At 48.5% G+C, this 16,591-nt stretch overlaps 9 protein-coding genes across 9 annotated transcripts; 4 read left to right on the top strand and 5 right to left on the bottom strand.

Annotated features, from left to right (window-relative positions):
- Positions 1–367: 367 nt before the first annotated feature.
- Positions 368–2,257, top strand: DED1 (DEAD-box ATP-dependent RNA helicase; the record flags this gene model as incomplete). The annotated part of the gene is made up of 1 exon (XM_024859499.1): positions 368–2,257. The coding sequence occupies one exon, from the start codon at positions 368–370 to the stop codon at positions 2,255–2,257; it is 1,890 nt and encodes a 629-aa protein (XP_024712471.1).
- A 1,190-nt stretch (positions 2,258–3,447) lies between these two features.
- On the top strand, positions 3,448–4,560 carry OCH1 (Och1p; the record flags this gene model as incomplete). Its single annotated transcript, XM_024859498.1, has 1 exon — positions 3,448–4,560. The coding sequence occupies one exon, from the start codon at positions 3,448–3,450 to the stop codon at positions 4,558–4,560; it is 1,113 nt and encodes a 370-aa protein (XP_024712470.1).
- Positions 4,561–5,267: 707 nt separating this feature from the next.
- Positions 5,268–5,928, top strand: PNC1 (nicotinamidase; the record flags this gene model as incomplete). Its single annotated transcript, XM_024859497.1, has 2 exons — positions 5,268–5,873; positions 5,902–5,928. 2 exons carry the CDS (start codon positions 5,268–5,270, stop codon positions 5,926–5,928), a joined length of 633 nt encoding a protein of 210 aa, XP_024712469.1.
- A 50-nt stretch (positions 5,929–5,978) lies between these two features.
- ISY1 (Isy1p) lies at positions 5,979–6,626 on the bottom strand (the record flags this gene model as incomplete). Its single annotated transcript, XM_024859496.1, has 1 exon — positions 5,979–6,626. One exon carries the CDS (start codon positions 6,624–6,626, stop codon positions 5,979–5,981), a length of 648 nt encoding a protein of 215 aa, XP_024712468.1.
- Positions 6,627–6,749: 123 nt separating this feature from the next.
- ENP2 (ribosome biosynthesis protein) lies at positions 6,750–8,774 on the bottom strand (the record flags this gene model as incomplete). The annotated part of the gene is made up of 1 exon (XM_024859495.1): positions 6,750–8,774. The coding sequence occupies one exon, from the start codon at positions 8,772–8,774 to the stop codon at positions 6,750–6,752; it is 2,025 nt and encodes a 674-aa protein (XP_024712467.1).
- A 138-nt stretch (positions 8,775–8,912) lies between these two features.
- C7M61_004170 (uncharacterized protein) lies at positions 8,913–10,790 on the bottom strand (the record flags this gene model as incomplete). Its single annotated transcript, XM_024859494.1, has 1 exon — positions 8,913–10,790. The coding sequence occupies one exon, from the start codon at positions 10,788–10,790 to the stop codon at positions 8,913–8,915; it is 1,878 nt and encodes a 625-aa protein (XP_024712466.1).
- Positions 10,791–11,735: 945 nt separating this feature from the next.
- Positions 11,736–12,116, top strand: C7M61_004169 (uncharacterized protein; the record flags this gene model as incomplete). The annotated part of the gene is made up of 1 exon (XM_024859493.1): positions 11,736–12,116. One exon carries the CDS (start codon positions 11,736–11,738, stop codon positions 12,114–12,116), a length of 381 nt encoding a protein of 126 aa, XP_024712465.1.
- Positions 12,117–12,261: 145 nt separating this feature from the next.
- On the bottom strand, positions 12,262–13,656 carry ARG4 (argininosuccinate lyase; the record flags this gene model as incomplete). The annotated part of the gene is made up of 1 exon (XM_024859492.1): positions 12,262–13,656. The coding sequence occupies one exon, from the start codon at positions 13,654–13,656 to the stop codon at positions 12,262–12,264; it is 1,395 nt and encodes a 464-aa protein (XP_024712464.1).
- A 109-nt stretch (positions 13,657–13,765) lies between these two features.
- On the bottom strand, positions 13,766–15,421 carry DED81 (asparagine--tRNA ligase; the record flags this gene model as incomplete). Its single annotated transcript, XM_024859491.1, has 1 exon — positions 13,766–15,421. The coding sequence occupies one exon, from the start codon at positions 15,419–15,421 to the stop codon at positions 13,766–13,768; it is 1,656 nt and encodes a 551-aa protein (XP_024712463.1).
- Positions 15,422–16,591: the final 1,170 nt, after the last annotated feature.

Here is a 16,591-nt window from a genome sequence, read left to right as displayed (position 1 = left end):
CCTGGTAAAGCTTTTCGCAACCGTTAGCAAAAAAAAAAAGAAACCAAATTAGACCAACTAGCACGCGCGAGCAGGGCAAAGTCACGTGATCGAGTCGCTTATCTTGAAACAGCATCGCTTGGCTCCACCGTGAACACATGTTTGAATTTGATTATTCGTGCAAATAACGCTTCTATTCATTATCGATCGAGGGTGACGCTCAAAAAAGCTTAAATCCATAGTGAGGAGACAATATCTGGAAAGAGAAGATGTCTCACGTGACCGAGAAAATTTTATCAAAAAGCAATACGCAGGGAATACAAAAGTAGAAGATCATCCGCTAATTTTTTTTCTTACTCACATTTGAATAACAACTAGTATATTCAACATGACTGACCTAGCACAGGATATGAACAAACTCTCTGTTAACGGCAACGGCGCTCCTGCTGGCCAGAACGGCTCGGCCCAGGGTAACGGCGCTGACAAGCCAAAGAAGAGTCAATACGTTCCTCCCCATTTGAGAAACAGACCTCAAGGCCAAAGCAGAAACTTCGGTGGCAACGACTTTGGTGGCTCTGGTGGCCGTAACTTCGGTGGAAGCCGCGGTGGCTCCGGTTTCGGTGGTTCTGGTTTCGGTGGCGGCTCTGGATTCGGAGGCGGTCGCCGTGGTGGATTTGCCGGCAGAGACAACAAACCAAACCCACGTTCCGGCCAGGGCCGGTGGGCCGATGGCAAGCACGAGCCTTCTCCTCGTAACGAGAGAATCGAGGTCGACTTGTTTGGTTTGCCAGAGGAAGGTGTCCAGTCCTCTGGTATCAACTTTGACAATTATGACGACATCCCCGTGGAGGCCTCTGGTGATGATGTGCCTGATGCCATCACCTCCTTCACTGCCCCTCCTTTGGACGAGCTTATGGTTGAAAACATCACTATGTCTAGATTCACCAAGCCTACTCCAGTTCAGAAATACTCCGTGCCAATCGTGGCTAACGGCAGAGACTTGATGGCTTGTGCCCAGACTGGTTCCGGTAAGACTGGTGGTTTCTTGTTCCCAGTCTTGTCTGAGTGTTACAAGAACGGTCCCCTCCCAGTCCCAGAGACTGCTGGTGCCTTCTCTTTCAACAAGGTCTACCCTACCGTTTTGATCATGGCCCCAACCAGAGAGTTGGTTTCCCAGATCTTCGATGAGGCCAAGAAGTTCTGTTACAGATCTTGGGTTCGTCCCGCCGTCGCCTACGGTGGTGTTGACATTGGTCAGCAGATGAGAACCTTGCAAAGAGGTTGCGACTTGTTGGTCGCTGCCCCAGGTCGTTTGACCGATATGTTGGAGAGAGGCCGTGTCTCCTTGGCTAACGTCAAGTACTTGATTTTGGACGAGGCCGACAGAATGTTGGACATGGGTTTCGAACCACAGATTAGACATATTGTTCAGGAGTGTGACATGCCTGACGTTCAAGACAGACAGACCTTGATGTTCTCTGCCACCTTCCCAAGAAACATCCAGATGTTGGCCAGAGACTTTTTGAAGGAATACATTTTCTTGTCTGTCGGTAGAGTGGGTTCCACTTCCGCCAACATTACCCAGAAGGTGTTGCTTGTCGAAGACGATGAGAAGAGATCTGTGATCTTGGACTTGTTGTCTGCTGCTGACAATGGCTTGACCATCGTGTTTACCGAAACCAAGAGAATGGCTGACTACTTGGCTGACTTCTTGTACGACCAAGGCTTCCCCGCCACCGCCATTCACGGTAACAGAACCCAGTACGAGAGAGAGAAGGCTCTTGCCGCTTTCAAGAGCGGTACTGCCCCTATCTTGGTCGCTACTGCCGTTGCTGCCAGAGGTTTGGACATTCCTAACGTTCAGCACGTCATCAACTACGACTTGCCTACTGACATTGACGATTATGTCCACAGAATCGGTCGTACCGGTCGTGCTGGTAACGTTGGTATCGCCACTTCTTTCTTCAACAGAAACAACAAGATCATTGTCAAGGACATGATCTCTCTTTTGACCGAGGCCAACCAGGAGGTTCCTGACTTCCTTGTCAAGATCTCCAGAGAGTCTTCTTACGGTCGCGGCGGTGGCCGTGGCGGTAGATCCGGTGGTTTCGGCGGTAGATCCGGCGCCACTAGAGACTTCAGAAGACAAGGTGGCGGTGGCTTCGGTGGAAGCGGTGGCTACGGTGGCTCCAGTTACGGTAATGACTTTAGCAACTCCAGACCCCTGGGCTACTCCTCCAACTACGGTAACCAGAACCAGAGCACTTCCTGGTGGTAAGCCGGTGGTTGTTGAGGTGATATCACTTCGCATAGTTTGTTTTTTGTCGTTTTACTGTTTCATCTTTGCATTTTTTTACAAATAATCGATCTTGCTGGTTTCGCCCGCCCACCTTGCCAGTGGAGCGAGGTTTATTATGGTTGTCTGAATCTTACACAGAAGAGATGAAAGGAAAAATTTCTTGATCCACAAATGGGATTAGAAGGACGCTTTTTTTCTTCTTCACTTACACGGCTGACGGGTGTCACAGTACCCGTTGTTCGTTCTCAATTTTTTTATCTTGTTGACTTTTGTTGTTCACAGATCATGTTCTTTGGAGTTTACGCTTGCAGTTTGGTTTCAATTCGGTTGTGTTTGGCATTTTAACTTCACAAGAATGTGTATTATTACTACTATTATTTACATGGGCAAAGCGAAAGAAGATGGGATAAAAAAATTATACTCAAAAATTCAAAAGGGAAAAAATCTCCTTACAACAGGGCGGCCATGGTGGCGGCCCAGGTTTCCTTCACTCGTTTTTCGCTTTACATGGAATTTTATTTATCGGATTTAGACATTGTGGTTATTATATAGAGAGTATTATTTATATGAAAATGCAGCAATTTGTGCACCCTTGGCAGTCTCCTGTCAGCCTTGCGCCAAGCCCTTCCGGTGAAAGACGCTATTGTTCAACGCATGGACTGTAACGCGTTTAAAACGTTTAAATTTCGTCTTTTGATGTTGAATGAAATTTGCAGATGTGTCACAAGGTTTATGCTTTGTGAGATATCTTATATGGATGACTACATCAGGTACGACCTTCCCTCACGGCTGAAACACGTCGGCCATGCAGCTAAACTATACGGCATTCTCGAGAATGTTACACATTTTCAAAAAATTTCAAATTTTAAAGAAAAGGTCGTATACTTAAGATTGCTGATCCACCGGGTTCTTTTTCCAAAAGGCGGGAGGCAGTTTAGCCGCTCGAGCGACCATTCACAGCCTCGACCTTTTCGCAGCCACGATGCCGATTCAACCGTTTAGGCTAAGATTTATCACTTCAAAAATACCATTTCTTGAAAATCAGTGCTTTACTCTCCCTTCATCATCTCTTTTATGGAAAAATCAGTAGATCCGTCTTTTGGTGCTCGTCAACCCACTTGGATCGGTGTGCACATCGCTGCGCCAGTTTTCATCAACTACACTTCTTCATGAACACCCCCAAAAAGCTAAGGGCCGCTATGGTGGCGGTGGCGGTGGTGTATTTCGTGGCGGTGTTTTTCGGGAGCCTAACGCCGGGACATCCTAAAACATATACAGAGCACAACTCGAGTGGTCTTAAGGCTCAACGAAAGCAGGAACAGAATGTGAACTGGAAGCAGCACGCCGAAGATATACACACCAACAATATCAACAGGCTTCCCACGTCGGCAACGGTAAGGCAGCAATTGAGCTTCCAGTTCCCGTACGAGCCTCGGAAAGGTTTTCAAAAGAACATATGGCAGACGTGGAAGGTTGGTGTTGAGCATGGAGCATTCCCTACAAAGTACAAGCGGTTCCAGACAGGCTGGGAGGAGAAGAATCCCGGCTACAAGCACTACGTGATTGCAGACGATCAGTGTGATTTGTTGATCAACGACTTGTACGGGTCTGTTCCTGACGTGAAGAAAGCATGGAACCTGATGCCCAAGAGCATTCTCAAGGCTGATTTCTTCAGGTACCTCATATTGTACGCCAGAGGCGGAGTTTACTCGGACATCGACACCACGGCGCTCAAGCCCATCGATCTGTGGCTTTCGGCAAACGAAACTGTCTTTGGTCAGCCCAACACTGCAGGTCTTGTGGTGGGCATCGAAGCAGACCCTGACCGGCCCGATTGGGCAGAATGGTACGCTCGTAGAATCCAGTTCTGCCAGTGGACCATCCAGGCCAAAGCTGGCCACCCGCAGTTGCGTGAGTTGATTGCATCAATTACGGAGATTACTCTCACGAGACAGAAGAAAGGGCAGCTTCATAAGGTGTTGGGCAAAGATGAAGGCGGCGACATCATGAACTGGACAGGTCCGGGAATTTGGACCGATCTGGTTTTCGAATACTTGAACAACTTGGCACAGCCGCAGAAGAATAGAGATGAGGGTGTGGTGGAGACTCTTGTTGACTGGAAGATGTTCACCGGGCTTCAAAAGCCACGTATTGTTGAAGACGTAATGGTTCTTCCAATCACAAGTTTCTCGCCGGATGTCGACCAGATGGGTGCCAAATCTAGCAACCACGAGCTTGCTTACGCTAAGCACATGTTTCTGGGTTCGTGGAAGAATGATTGAACGACTGAGTGGTAATGAATGTGATGGACAAGCGTCACTGAATTTGATCCATGCCCATTGGCAGATTGCATGGCCTGCTGGTGATAATGAGGGTCTTAGAGACTGGAAAACATGGAAGACTCATTACTTCCTGGGCTTACGTCATGGAACCTACATCAGCTTCCTAACATATCCCTGAAATCCAGCTACTCCTCATGACCGCACTATAGCACGATCTACAACTTGTAACATAGCCGGGGCACACCATGCCCTCCACATCTACAAAACTATATTGCATTTAGATCTCACCATTGTTGTAGATATCTGACCAACTTATCGAACCAGAGAACCCATATGGTGCTTGTCTCACGTCATACTTTGATCTTTCTCAGCACCATTTCCGCCGATCACTTTAAAACCTTATTTCAAGTGGTGGGCCAATTTGCAGCATGGCTCCATCTAGAGCAATATTCCTACTACTCACACTGACCTCCGCGGAGATCTCTACACTGTAGTCCGACACAAGCCTCACGGAATCCCATAAAAACCTGAGCGGCTAATTTCAAAACTGCATTTCAAAAATCTTACAAGATTGCCCCCAAAGGTACATCTCGTATGACCCTGATGTGAGCAAAGCTTAGGGGGCAGCCTCATGGCCTGCATCCCAGCCAGGGACGGATCTGGAGCCCGTTCAAGAAATCCGGTGCCAATTACTCGAAACACCTACTATGCTAAAACCAGCTTTAGTCATTGTGGACCTTCAGAAAGACTTTCTTCCAGGCGGTGCCTTGGGTGTGCCCGAGGGCGACCAGGTTGTGCCGAAGATTGAGACTTTGCTCAACCTTGAAAAGTTCCCATGGCTGGCCGTGGTGATAACCCAGGACTGGCACCCCAAGGACCATTGCCTGTTTGCGCTGAGACACAATGCTGAACCATTCACAGAAATTGAGTTTGAACATCCTTGCGGGGAGAAGAACAGCAAAACAGGTGAAGTGAAGAAACACCCACAGACGGTCTGGCCCGATCACTGTATCCAAGAAACGCCAGGAGCCGACATTGAGCCCAAAATCTTGGATAAATTTGGCAATTCCGTGGCCAAGGTCGTACCCACGGCTGTTGTCAGGAAAGGTTACCTCAAGGACCGTGAATACTACCTGTGCTTCAGCGACTGCTGGAAAGTGCACCACACAGAGATCGAGGACTTCTTGATGGAGCAAAATGTCACCGATGTGGTCTTTGTGGGCTTGGCCTACGACTTCTGTGTTCTACATTCCGCTTGTGATGCGCTGAACTCAGGGTTCAACACATATGTGGTCAGGGACTGCTGCAAGAGCGTCTTTGCAGACCGCATCGAAGAGACAGAAAAGGCCTACAAGGCTTCTAATGTAAATATCGTGAATCTTCGTGAGCTAGTGCAGGCCATTTCGGCTTGAGTGTTTCTATGCACCGAGCTGAGCTCGGAGTAAGGCTTTCTGCCGTTCAAGGAGCATTCTTTTGACATCCTCGTTCGTCGGAAGATCGGGGTCTTGCTCAAGAGCAACAGCCTCCACTGGATATATCTGCTTACCGAGAGCGGCATTGATCTGACCCTGAACATACTGCTCATCGGCATCGATGGGCTCTCCGAATTGAAAAGACCCGTAATAGTCCAAAGGTACATACGGCTTCTCGGTCTTCTCCAGCAGGGGCTCCTTCTTCAGCACCTCCGGAAGCTCCCGAGCACGACCATAGTAACGTACACCATCAACGTATATACCCTGGCTCTTTGAAAACCTGATGTAGTCGTTTCCTCCAAGATTCTTGATGTGGTGCTCCCACGCACGCTTCTCTCGATGTAGCTTGTTCAATTCATCGTTAAGTGAACGTATTTCATGGAGATTAAGGCTCGGATCGCTAATATCGGTAAGTTTCACCGAGATCTCTGTCGTCACAGTCTGTCTCCACCTTTCAGCCTGCGGTAGAGACTCCACCTTTTGAACATATTTCGGCCGAAGCAGGGGATTGCTCTCTAGAACACCAGCTTCCCTTTCCTGCTGGGCATAGTATCTATGTAGTGTGCTCTGGTTCTTCTCCTTGTTTCTGGACATGTAGAGATGAGTTTCGCAGTCTGGATTATCAACACCGATAGCCTCACTATGCAAATGCTCATCACCACCATTACCCATAATACAACAAATTCAGTCGTTTCTTCCATTACCCTATATGCTAGTTTACATGCCTCTGAACTGGTTTTTACCTGCGCTTCTTCTGCCGGCAAAACGCTGCTTGGTTCTACCCTTCTTCGTCTCATCCACCTCTTCGTCCTCATCGGTTCTGAACTTGGGCTTCTTCTCCTTCTTTGGCTTGAAAGTCATCTCCATTTCGCCCTTTCCATGACGACGCAGTCTCGATTCGTCACTCTTTCTGTTCTTAGTCACCTTCTCGAGTCTGCTGACCTGCTTGTCGAAAGTCTCTGCATTTCTAGCCTCCGTCTCGTTTTGAGTCACGGCCTTCATGTCATTCATGAACCTCTCGGTCTCCTTTTGACGCTCCTTACGCTCTCTCAACTTGCTGATCTCCTTGGCAACCTTCTCACCTCTACGTTTCACAGCTTCAGGGTCCTCTTCAGCTTCACTCTCCTCGCTCTCTTCACTCTCGGACTCCTCCTGAATACCATTCATTCTTTCTTCATCAGACTCCTCGGCAGCAGTCAAACCACGAGGACGCTCGGTGGAAGTAACATCCTTAGTGGACCGCACAGGGTTGAGCTGCTTGTACTCGTAAGACTCTTCGTTGACGGCAAACTCCGGGTTCTCGAACAATTCGGCAAAACGGTCGTCGGTAGCAACATCCTTGCCCTCCAACTTCTCGTGCAAGTTCTTGTTGACCTTGACCTTGCTCTTGGTGACAGCACCGGTCGATCTGATACGGGACTCTCTCTCCTTTTCGATCTTCTTTCTGATATCTCTTTCTCTCTGGTCTCTGTACGAGTTGGGGTTGGCAATCAAATTGACCTTCTCGTACAACTCGGTGTTGATGAAGTAACCATGCATGTAAGATCTCAAGACACCAGATCCAATCAAGTGGCCCAAGTTCAACTTGGCCACGTCGTCTCTGGTGATGAATCTGTAGTTGGAGTAGACCGCATCCGTTGGCTTCTCCTCGAGCTCTTCGGTGATGTTGTCCAAGAAAGAGCACCACTTTGGCGCCGGACCGAGATGTGGAATGTAAAAAGCATGCATGGGCATACCTTCGTTGGCCATGAAGAACATACCACTTTCCTTGACGTATGCGACATCGTTGATATCCACACTGGGCTCCATCGAGGTGTAGGGCTTACCGTCGAATCTGCTCCAGATCTTGGCGATTCTCTTGTCTGATGTGAGGATCTTGTCGGAGTCGTTAGAATTTTCATCAATCCAGATGATCTTGCTCACATCAAATCCATAACCCTGCTCCTTGACCACAGAAGGTGTCGATGTTCTAAGATCATAGATCAATGCTTTACCTGTCGAGGTACCACATGCAAAGTTCAAACCGTCATTACGGAAAGTTGCCGCGGTGACTTGTAGTGAGTCGCCAAGATGCTCATTGACGAAAAGCTTAGCAGCACGCTGCCTACTTCTAGGGTCCCAAAACTCCACAGTTCCTTCTTCTAGAGCTGCTGCCACGAGACCATGCACGGGGTTGATATCGACTTGGTTGACTCCTTCCTCAGTATCCAAAACGTATGGATTAAGGAAACGTCCCTGTTCAAGATTGAGTCTGTAGATTTCGTTGCCTGAAGCTCCCACAAGCAAATCGCAGTTTGTCTTGTTGAATGCTAATGAACGACCAAACTTCGGTATTCTCGTTTTGTAATGGATACCACCCTTGGTATGAAACTCTATGGATCTATCGTTTTGGAGGTGGATTGACTTCGTCCAGTCATTGGAAAGGATCGTGAAGTCCACGTTCTCAGAATCAGTGTGTCTGTCGAATTTCAAGGACAAGTTCAGGAAATCGTATAAATGGATTTGTGGCTTGTAAGTTCCCGTCGCCATGACGTACTGGCCATCGGGAGTGACCTTTATCTTATTGGATGCTTCGCTGAATTCGAAATCTTGGATAAGCTCCACACGGTTCATGTAATCGGCATCTCTTTTGAGATCTCTCTTTCTCTTTTTGGCAATCCAGTCTGGCAACGAACGAGAGACGTTCGAGCCGGCCACCTGGTACACAGAGACATTACCAGCCGAAGTGGACTTTAAGACCATGGTGAATTCTACGTCTTTATGAGATGATCATCGCCTGAAAAAATACGTAGGACCGCTTGGTGCGCGTGCAGGAATCTAGCGGTTTCCATACTATCGCGCTCACTTTTTGCAGCCAAATAGAGGGTGGTCAGACGAGCATCATTTCTTCTTCGAAACTTCTGCACTTTTTTTGATCGAGGATCCACCACCTGGAGATTTGGCGGAAGCACCCGGGCTTTCGGCGTTGAGGAACTCGTATTCTTCTCGAGGCACAGAAACTAACTGACACCCTTCTATATCCCACTCAATGATACTGCCGGTACTTGGGTAAGACACTTTTCCGTCATCGAACGTAGCATACAATGGTACCAACGCCGACTTTACCAAATCCTCGCAGTCGCCGAGCTCAACCTTCTCAACAAGCATATCTAAGGTCTGCAAAATCACAGGCGACAATGCGATGTCGCTGTAGCATACATCATTCGCCATGTTGAACAAAGTGACCCAAAAGACTTCACCTTCTAAGTTGACCTCTTCCGTAGTATGTTTTCTGCAGAATAACAAAAGCTTGTTCAATGACTCGATGCAATCCCTCCTAATCAAGTCATTCAATGGCAACCCTTCAGTCGTGTCGAGAGCTACCATGGCTGCAATGATACTCGCAATCACTTTCTCAACACGGTAAGTTGTCAACTTGTCATTGACACTTGAGGCCAACCCTTCCTGTTTTGTAACTTCACGAATCTCATAGGTCGCCACGATGCTGGCTGCACGTACAAGGCATCCCAAGGAAGAGACCATCGAGCCGAACATCAAAACAGGACCCAAGTGCTCGAGCTCAGGAGCCGCAGTTGACATGCTGCTACCTGCTGGCAAATAGCTGTTCAATTTGGGATATGGTGGGAGTGGGGAGTAGTTGAAGACGTTTTGGAAAAGAGGGACCTGATCGAACATCTCTTCAAATTGAATACCTATGTTGCGGCTGACCAAGTAAATAGCATCACATAAAGTGGCGAGAAGGGACATGCTCCGAGCCTTGGAATTGTGCAACTTGTATAAGCCAGTGATATTGTGGAAAGCTAAGGCCTCGATTCTCTCTGAAGCAAGTTCAACACACTTGTAAAGAACGGGGAAACTGGAAAAGTTGAATTTGACACCATGGCACAACAAGCTACTGATAAAGAAAGGAGGATCATCGATAGCCAGATCGAAGGAAACTGATTGCGCTTGGTAGTGCTTCTCTATGATGGTCAACGCACCAGGCGCCAGTCCCCTCAAGGCCAAGTACACCAAGTGAGGCCTTTCCAAAATATAGGCTGAGATACGTTTGGCAGCTTTATTTTCAGGAAGGTCGGTGGTTTTACCAGCGGCAGTAAGAACCTCGCCAGTTGCCCTGGCAGAATGCAAAATGCACAAGGTCCCCACATCGCCGATATCGTCACGAAGAACAAGTTGTGCCAACTTTGTCAAGTTCACTGTAGATCCAGCTTTGGATTCCTTGGCGTACTTGGAGCTAATGGAGCCGGCCAACACGTCCGTGTCCAACTCTTCCACATCCTTTCTGGGCACTAGTCCCACCGCCTGTAAGATTTCAGGTAAGCTCTCCACAAAACAGGTAATGAAAGCTAGGTTCTCGTTCAAAGTAAGCTCGGGCGGGCCAGCACAATGGTTCCAAACTGAGGAGATGGCGCCTATGCTGGATAGCCTCTCGCCACGGAGAAGCAGATTCCACTCTGGGGGCACCCCCTCCCGAAAGCGTTTCACCAAGCCCTCGAAAAGCTTATTATCGGCAATGTGGGCCACAAGTAACTTAACAAAAGCCGAAACGAACGAAGCGGGAGCCTTTCTAGGAAGGAGGCAAGCCATAGACTCTAAGATAGAGGCAATGACAACAAGCTTTGAGTCTGGAATGCTTAACGCTATAGCCACATCTCTGGCGGTGAGGTAGGCTTGGGAAGTCAAAGTTTCACAATGGCTGTTTTCCTCGAAAGGATCGAGCATTAAGTTTTCCTTGGGGATCTTGTTAACAGAAGTCATTTTATAAACACAAGAAAACGATACAGAGGTCAGAGAGTCAGGGGTAAGTTGTTTCAGAGGTGTTACACCGAAGGAGGTGTCTCGGGCAGGTGCAAAATAATAATTCGTATCGAGGGTATATAAGCAGGGTCCTGCCCGCAGCCGACGCCCTCGAGTCGGTACACATTTCTTTTCCACCAGGGCCAGCTGGTCCACGCCAGTTTTTGTAAATTTTTTTGTTTTTCCTTTTTAACTTTGTCTGTTGCTGTTTCCGTCTGAACTCCGTCGACTATTTTGACTCCACGCTTACCGTGGCCTGCTGATAAAGCTTATCGGAATAGCGATCGGAGTGGATCTGCAAAGGCCAGGATCCAGAAGCAAGCGAGGCCTCATCGAAACACGAGGCTTTCCAAATCTGCTACTTTCTCCACAAGGCGGCCTTCCCCCACGGTCTGTATGCAAGGGCTCTGGATTGTTCGAGGTTGGTCAGGGACTGTGCGGCTATTTAGTTCGTGCAGACCCTGATCGTAATTAGGCGCACAGGCGCACACGTTGGGTACCAGGCGCTTGATGACTGACCAGAAAAAGACTAGTGCAAGAGATGGATAAGCCTGGTTAAGGTGAGTTCGGTGCACCACGGCAGCAACAGCTAGACATCTGGAAATCAGCCTCTTCCCAGAGCCTAAACCTTATCTTTGTTTCGGCCAGCAGAGGTGGAGTCATAGGCTGGTGTGGCCAGATGGATCTGAGCTGGTGCGGCAGGCTTGATGTCAAGAACTGCATCACTCTGCGCATCGGCCTAAAAAAATCCACACCCACCACGGGCCTTATACACTCCGGCCCCACTCTAATAGAGGCTGAAGTGCCTTTGTTGTGGCCAGAGTTTACCCGGCTGGACATGTCGAGTCTGCTAGGTCATGCAGGTGCTTTACCAGTTTTCAAGATATAAAGAGCCTACGTTTCCCCATGTCTTTTGGAAATATTTCACCCATGAACTACGACTACTCGCTCGAGGCATCCTTCCAGTCCGCTAGACGCTCCTCCTCCATCCCCGAAGAAGGTTCAGCCTTATCGCCTTCTCTTTCCGAAGGGACTCGGAGTAGCGACTCCTTTATCGATCTTGACGATATTACCAAGGAGTTCCAGCGTTACCAGAGAATGTTGTCGTCGGCATCGTCCGCTTCCGAAAAACAGGTCGGACTTCGCGAGATGCTCGACTCCGCTCGCACTAATCCGGGCATTAATTGCTACTCCACCCCCAGGCTGTCTCAAATTCATTTGCCTCCCACCTCGGAGTCCATCATTAAAGACCACGCCCGGCGGATGGAGAGAAGATGCAGCGTCTAGACATTAGAGCATCCGATCAGACACTCGATCAAGGACATTTGATCTCTACAGTTGATCATTACATTACAGTTGATCTGTATATATTCTTCACTTCCTGCTTACATACTTAAGAAATCCTTCATAGACCTGGCATGTAATCTTTAAATTAGTTGAGTTGTGACTCGAGGTTAGCCAACTGCTTCAACACAGCGCTCTTGGCAGTACCACCGATAGCGGTTCTTCTCTCCACACTGGCCTCAAAGTCAAATGTGCTCAAAACATCCTCACCGAAACGAGAGTCAATCTTTTGCAACTGCTCAAGGGACAACTTGTCGATACCTGACAATTTGAGGTCCTCGGCGGTTCTGACACACTCACCGGAAATGTGATGGGTCTCTCTAAATGGCACTCCTTTTCTAACCAAGTAGTCAGCCAAGTCAGTGGCCAACATGTCCATAGTCAAGGCACCCTCCATGTTCTCCTTGTTGATCTTCAACGTGGAGATGACACCGGTAGCGATAAGAATGGAATGTTCGGTGGTGGTAAGGGCATCGAAAAGGGGCTCCTTGTCTTCTTGCATGTCCTTGTTGTAGGTGGAAGGAATCGACTTCAAAGACATCATGAAACCAGACAAGGCACCGAAAGTACGACCGCACTTGCCTCTCAAAAGCTCAAGCGAGTCTGGGTTCTTCTTCTGAGGCATCAACGAAGAGCCAGTGGAGTATGCATCCGCCAACTGGACAAAGCCAAATTCAGCAGAGGAGTAGATGATCAAGTCCTCGGAGAAACGAGAAATATGGTTCATGAACAAGGAAGACCAGAAGAGCGTCTCCACAACAAAGTCACGGTCAGACACAGCAGCCAAGGAGTTGCCAATGACACCCTGGAAGCCCAAGCCCTGAGCCAAATACTCTCTGTCAATGCCGTATGGATGACCAGCCAAGGCACCAGCACCCAAAGGCGACTTGTTAGCTCTCTCGATGATCTGCTTCAATCTATTGTAGTCTTCCGTGAAGTACGTGGCGTACATCGACAACCAATGGGCCCATCTGATTGGCTGAGCACGCTGGAGGTGGGTGTAGCCGGGCATCAAGACGTCGATCTCAGTCTCGGCTCTCTTCAAGATCGCCTTGATGAAGGTACCCAAGAACTCCAAAAGCTTAGTGAGGTTCTCTCTGACGTAGATTCTCATGTCAGTGGCCACCTGGTCGTTTCTGGATCTACCAGTGTGGACCTTTCCGGCAATATGCTTGCCGATAATCTCACCAAGTCTTCTCTCATTGGCGGTGTGGATATCCTCGTCACCAGGCTTTTCCTCAAACTTGTCGTTCTTCCATTCTTCTCTGATGACTTCCAAACCTTTGTGGATCTCCTGCAATTCAGAGTCGTTGATCAATCCCAACTTGTTCAAGCCCTCAGTGTAGACCTTGGTGCCTGTCAAGTCGGCATCGTACATTCTTTTGTCGTAAGGAAGAGACGCATTGTAAAGGTCCATCAAAGGATCGGTGGCACCGGTGAAACGGCCACCCCACAATTTGGCTTCAGCTGGTTTTTCAGACATGGTGAAAAGAGTAAGTGGTCAACGATAGGTATGTGTCATAGTTGTGCGCAGGAATGGTTGCAAAATGCGATAGTAATCTACAGGCTAGTACATATGGACATTAATTAGACTATGGCTTGCATCTGCCGGTGAATCTAGGGTACAAGGAGCAGTCTCTGACAGTGTATCTGTCACACAACCAGGCCAAGATTCTCTCGGTACCCAAACCGTAACCACCGTGTGGACAGGTACCGTACTTTCTGAGGTCGGTGAACCAGTAGTATGGAGCTGGGTCGAGGTTCTCTCTCTTGAGAGCAGCCATCAACTCATCGTAGTCATCAATTCTCATAGAGCCACCGGTGATCTCACCGACGTTAGGCATCAACACGTCGACAGACTCGGTCACTCTTGGGTCGTCAGCGCACTTCTTCATGTAGAAAGACTTGATCTCGACTGGGAAACGAGTCAACAAGATTGGCACGTTCAAAGTGTCGGTCATCTTACGCTCAGCGGCTTCGGCAATGTCGTCACCAAACTTGAACTTCTCGCCGTCCTCGTTAGGAATGCCGTGTTCGTTCAACCACTCCAAGGCGTCGATGTACTCCATTCTCTTGAATGGTAGCGTAGGTGGCTGGAAGTTAGGGTTCAACTTCTTGATCAAAGGACCAACCACTGGGTCTTCCACAAGAGCTTTGGTGACGGAGACGAAAAGTCTCTCCAAGTGGTTCAACATGTCGTCGAAAGTAAGGAAAGCCAACTCGGACTCAATATGCGTGTACTCTGACAAGTGTCTTCTGGTGTGGGACTTCTCGGCACGGAAGGACTCCTGGACACAGTAGACATCACCGAGAGATGGCAAACAGGTCTCCAAGTACAACTGGGAAGATTGAGTCAAGTAAGCCTCCTCACCGTAGTAGTCCAACTTGAACAAAGTGGAGCCACCCTCCACCTGGGTCTGGACCATGCATGGAGGAGTAACCTCCAAAAGGCCCTCCTCGTCGAAGAACTTTCTGATAGCGCTGAGAAGAGCAGCTCTGACTCTCAATACACTAGACAAGGTCTCGCCTCTCATGGTCAAATGTCTCTGGTCCAACAACAAAGATGGGTCAGCGTTCTCCTGAACCTTGTTGGTGAAAGCGTCCTCTCCAGAAGGAGCCAAGCCGTAGACCTCGTAGAAGTCGGCCTTCAATTCAACACCACCTGGGGCGGTCTTACCCTCAGGCAACTTCTCAATGACACCCTTGATAGTGACAGTAGACTCCAAGGTCAACTCCTGGGTGATTCTGGCCTTGGCCAAGTCTCCAGTCAAGACTGTCTGCAAGTAGCCGGTACCGTCTCTCAAGGTGATGAATGCAACGCCCTTCTGGGATCTGAAACGGTGCACCCAGCCGCTGACCACCACACGCTGGTCAATGTTGTCCTGAACAGATCTCAATTTGATCTTCTTGGCCTCAGGCAAAGACTTGTCCTCCTCGATCTTGATCAAGTCCAACTCGGCCAATTTCTTAGCAGCCTCCTCGTCCTTGAGTTTCTGCTCCTCGGCCTGCTTGGCCTGCTTTTCGGCCTTCTTCTTCAAGCCGTCAGCACCTTTCTTAGCCTTCTTCAAAGCAGAAGCGGAAATTTCAGCGTATTCAAACTCCTCTGAGTCATCTTTCTGCTTGTAGACGAGCACGGTGGCCTCTGGAGCCTTGTAAACAGCAAAAGCTGGTGTCTGGAAAGGCTGGTCCTGGGAGCCGGCCGCGTCGACGTCGCTGCCGCTCTTTTCGTTGACGTAGACTTTGGACATTTAATGTTCTATGTGTTCTGGATAGGGCCTAAGTGAATTTTTTTGAAGCGCGGTCGTGCACCTACAGATCGTCGGTGGTAGTTTTACATTTGGAGGATATGGAGATTTTAAAAGATTTGAAGAGGGTATATATCCTTCGATTTGGAGAAGCCGTATGTTGGTTTGCTCTTTGTTGACTCATCGTTCCATGCGCATGTCAATGTGTCGAGTTGCAGAAACACGAGAAATGACATAGTGAAAAATACAATTTGCGGAGGCCAGGTCATCTTGAATTCAAGGTAAATAGCACGGGAGCTTGATCAAATTGTCAACTCAAAACAATATGCTTAGCTGGAGATCTCCAACCTGAAACTCAGCTTCGCCTTGAGTCATACTTGTCAGTGTGTGGAATGGCTGCGAAAAGAGTCAGATACTCACACAAAACCAAAGCACAATGAAAGCCAGTACAACTAAAGTTTTTATTATCTGTTTCGGCTATAAACAAATCGCTTAAATGCGGGGTGTGGGTTCGGCAGTTTTTGCCTGGTGACCGTCAGTCTGCATCCTGTCTGTCATCACCATCCAGCGTTAGAAGCCTTGACCTGCCTCCTCATCGCCTTTTCGTCATCCTGGAATGAGTAGATTTCACAGCTTTAACAGATTTGTCTTATGAAAATTCACATACATCAAAAGTGACTTGTTGTGGGCTTTTGTGAACAATAGAGGCCCGCCTCATGGACACAATTGAACGCCTCGTAAAACATCACCAAGTGTACCCCAACTACCTCAATCCTCCTACAACCTACACTCCCATTTCTCGTCACACGACGTCAACACTTATCTCAAAAGCTGCCAAACAGCATGCTTTTTTCTTGTGCTGCAGCTCCTTCCTCTTTCCCTATCAGTGGCACGTTCTCGGTTGTTTGTGTTTTTAACCCGATACACGTCGGTATTCCTTTCTTTCCTCGCTGCATTGTCTATTGCGCATGCTGCCTATCATCCGTGGCTTCCGTCGCCCCTGACTAAAGCTTTGTGGATCATGAAAGGCAAATCCAGGTTTGTTTACTTTGCACATTTACGGAAACCAAACCCCCAACCTCACCATTCACTCACATCCTTCCCTCGCCTCGGTTGACCCTGTGACTGTGTGACTGCGAATGGGGTCAATGACAGATTTTAGAAACACCTCTC

This window comes from Candidozyma pseudohaemuli, assembly GCF_003013735.1.
Source record: "Candidozyma pseudohaemuli strain B12108 chromosome Unknown scaffold00012, whole genome shotgun sequence".
Taxonomy (NCBI): domain Eukaryota; kingdom Fungi; phylum Ascomycota; class Pichiomycetes; order Serinales; family Metschnikowiaceae; genus Candidozyma; species Candidozyma pseudohaemuli.
Note: the sequence above shows the minus strand (reverse complement) of the source record. Positions and strands in the feature narration are given on the sequence as shown.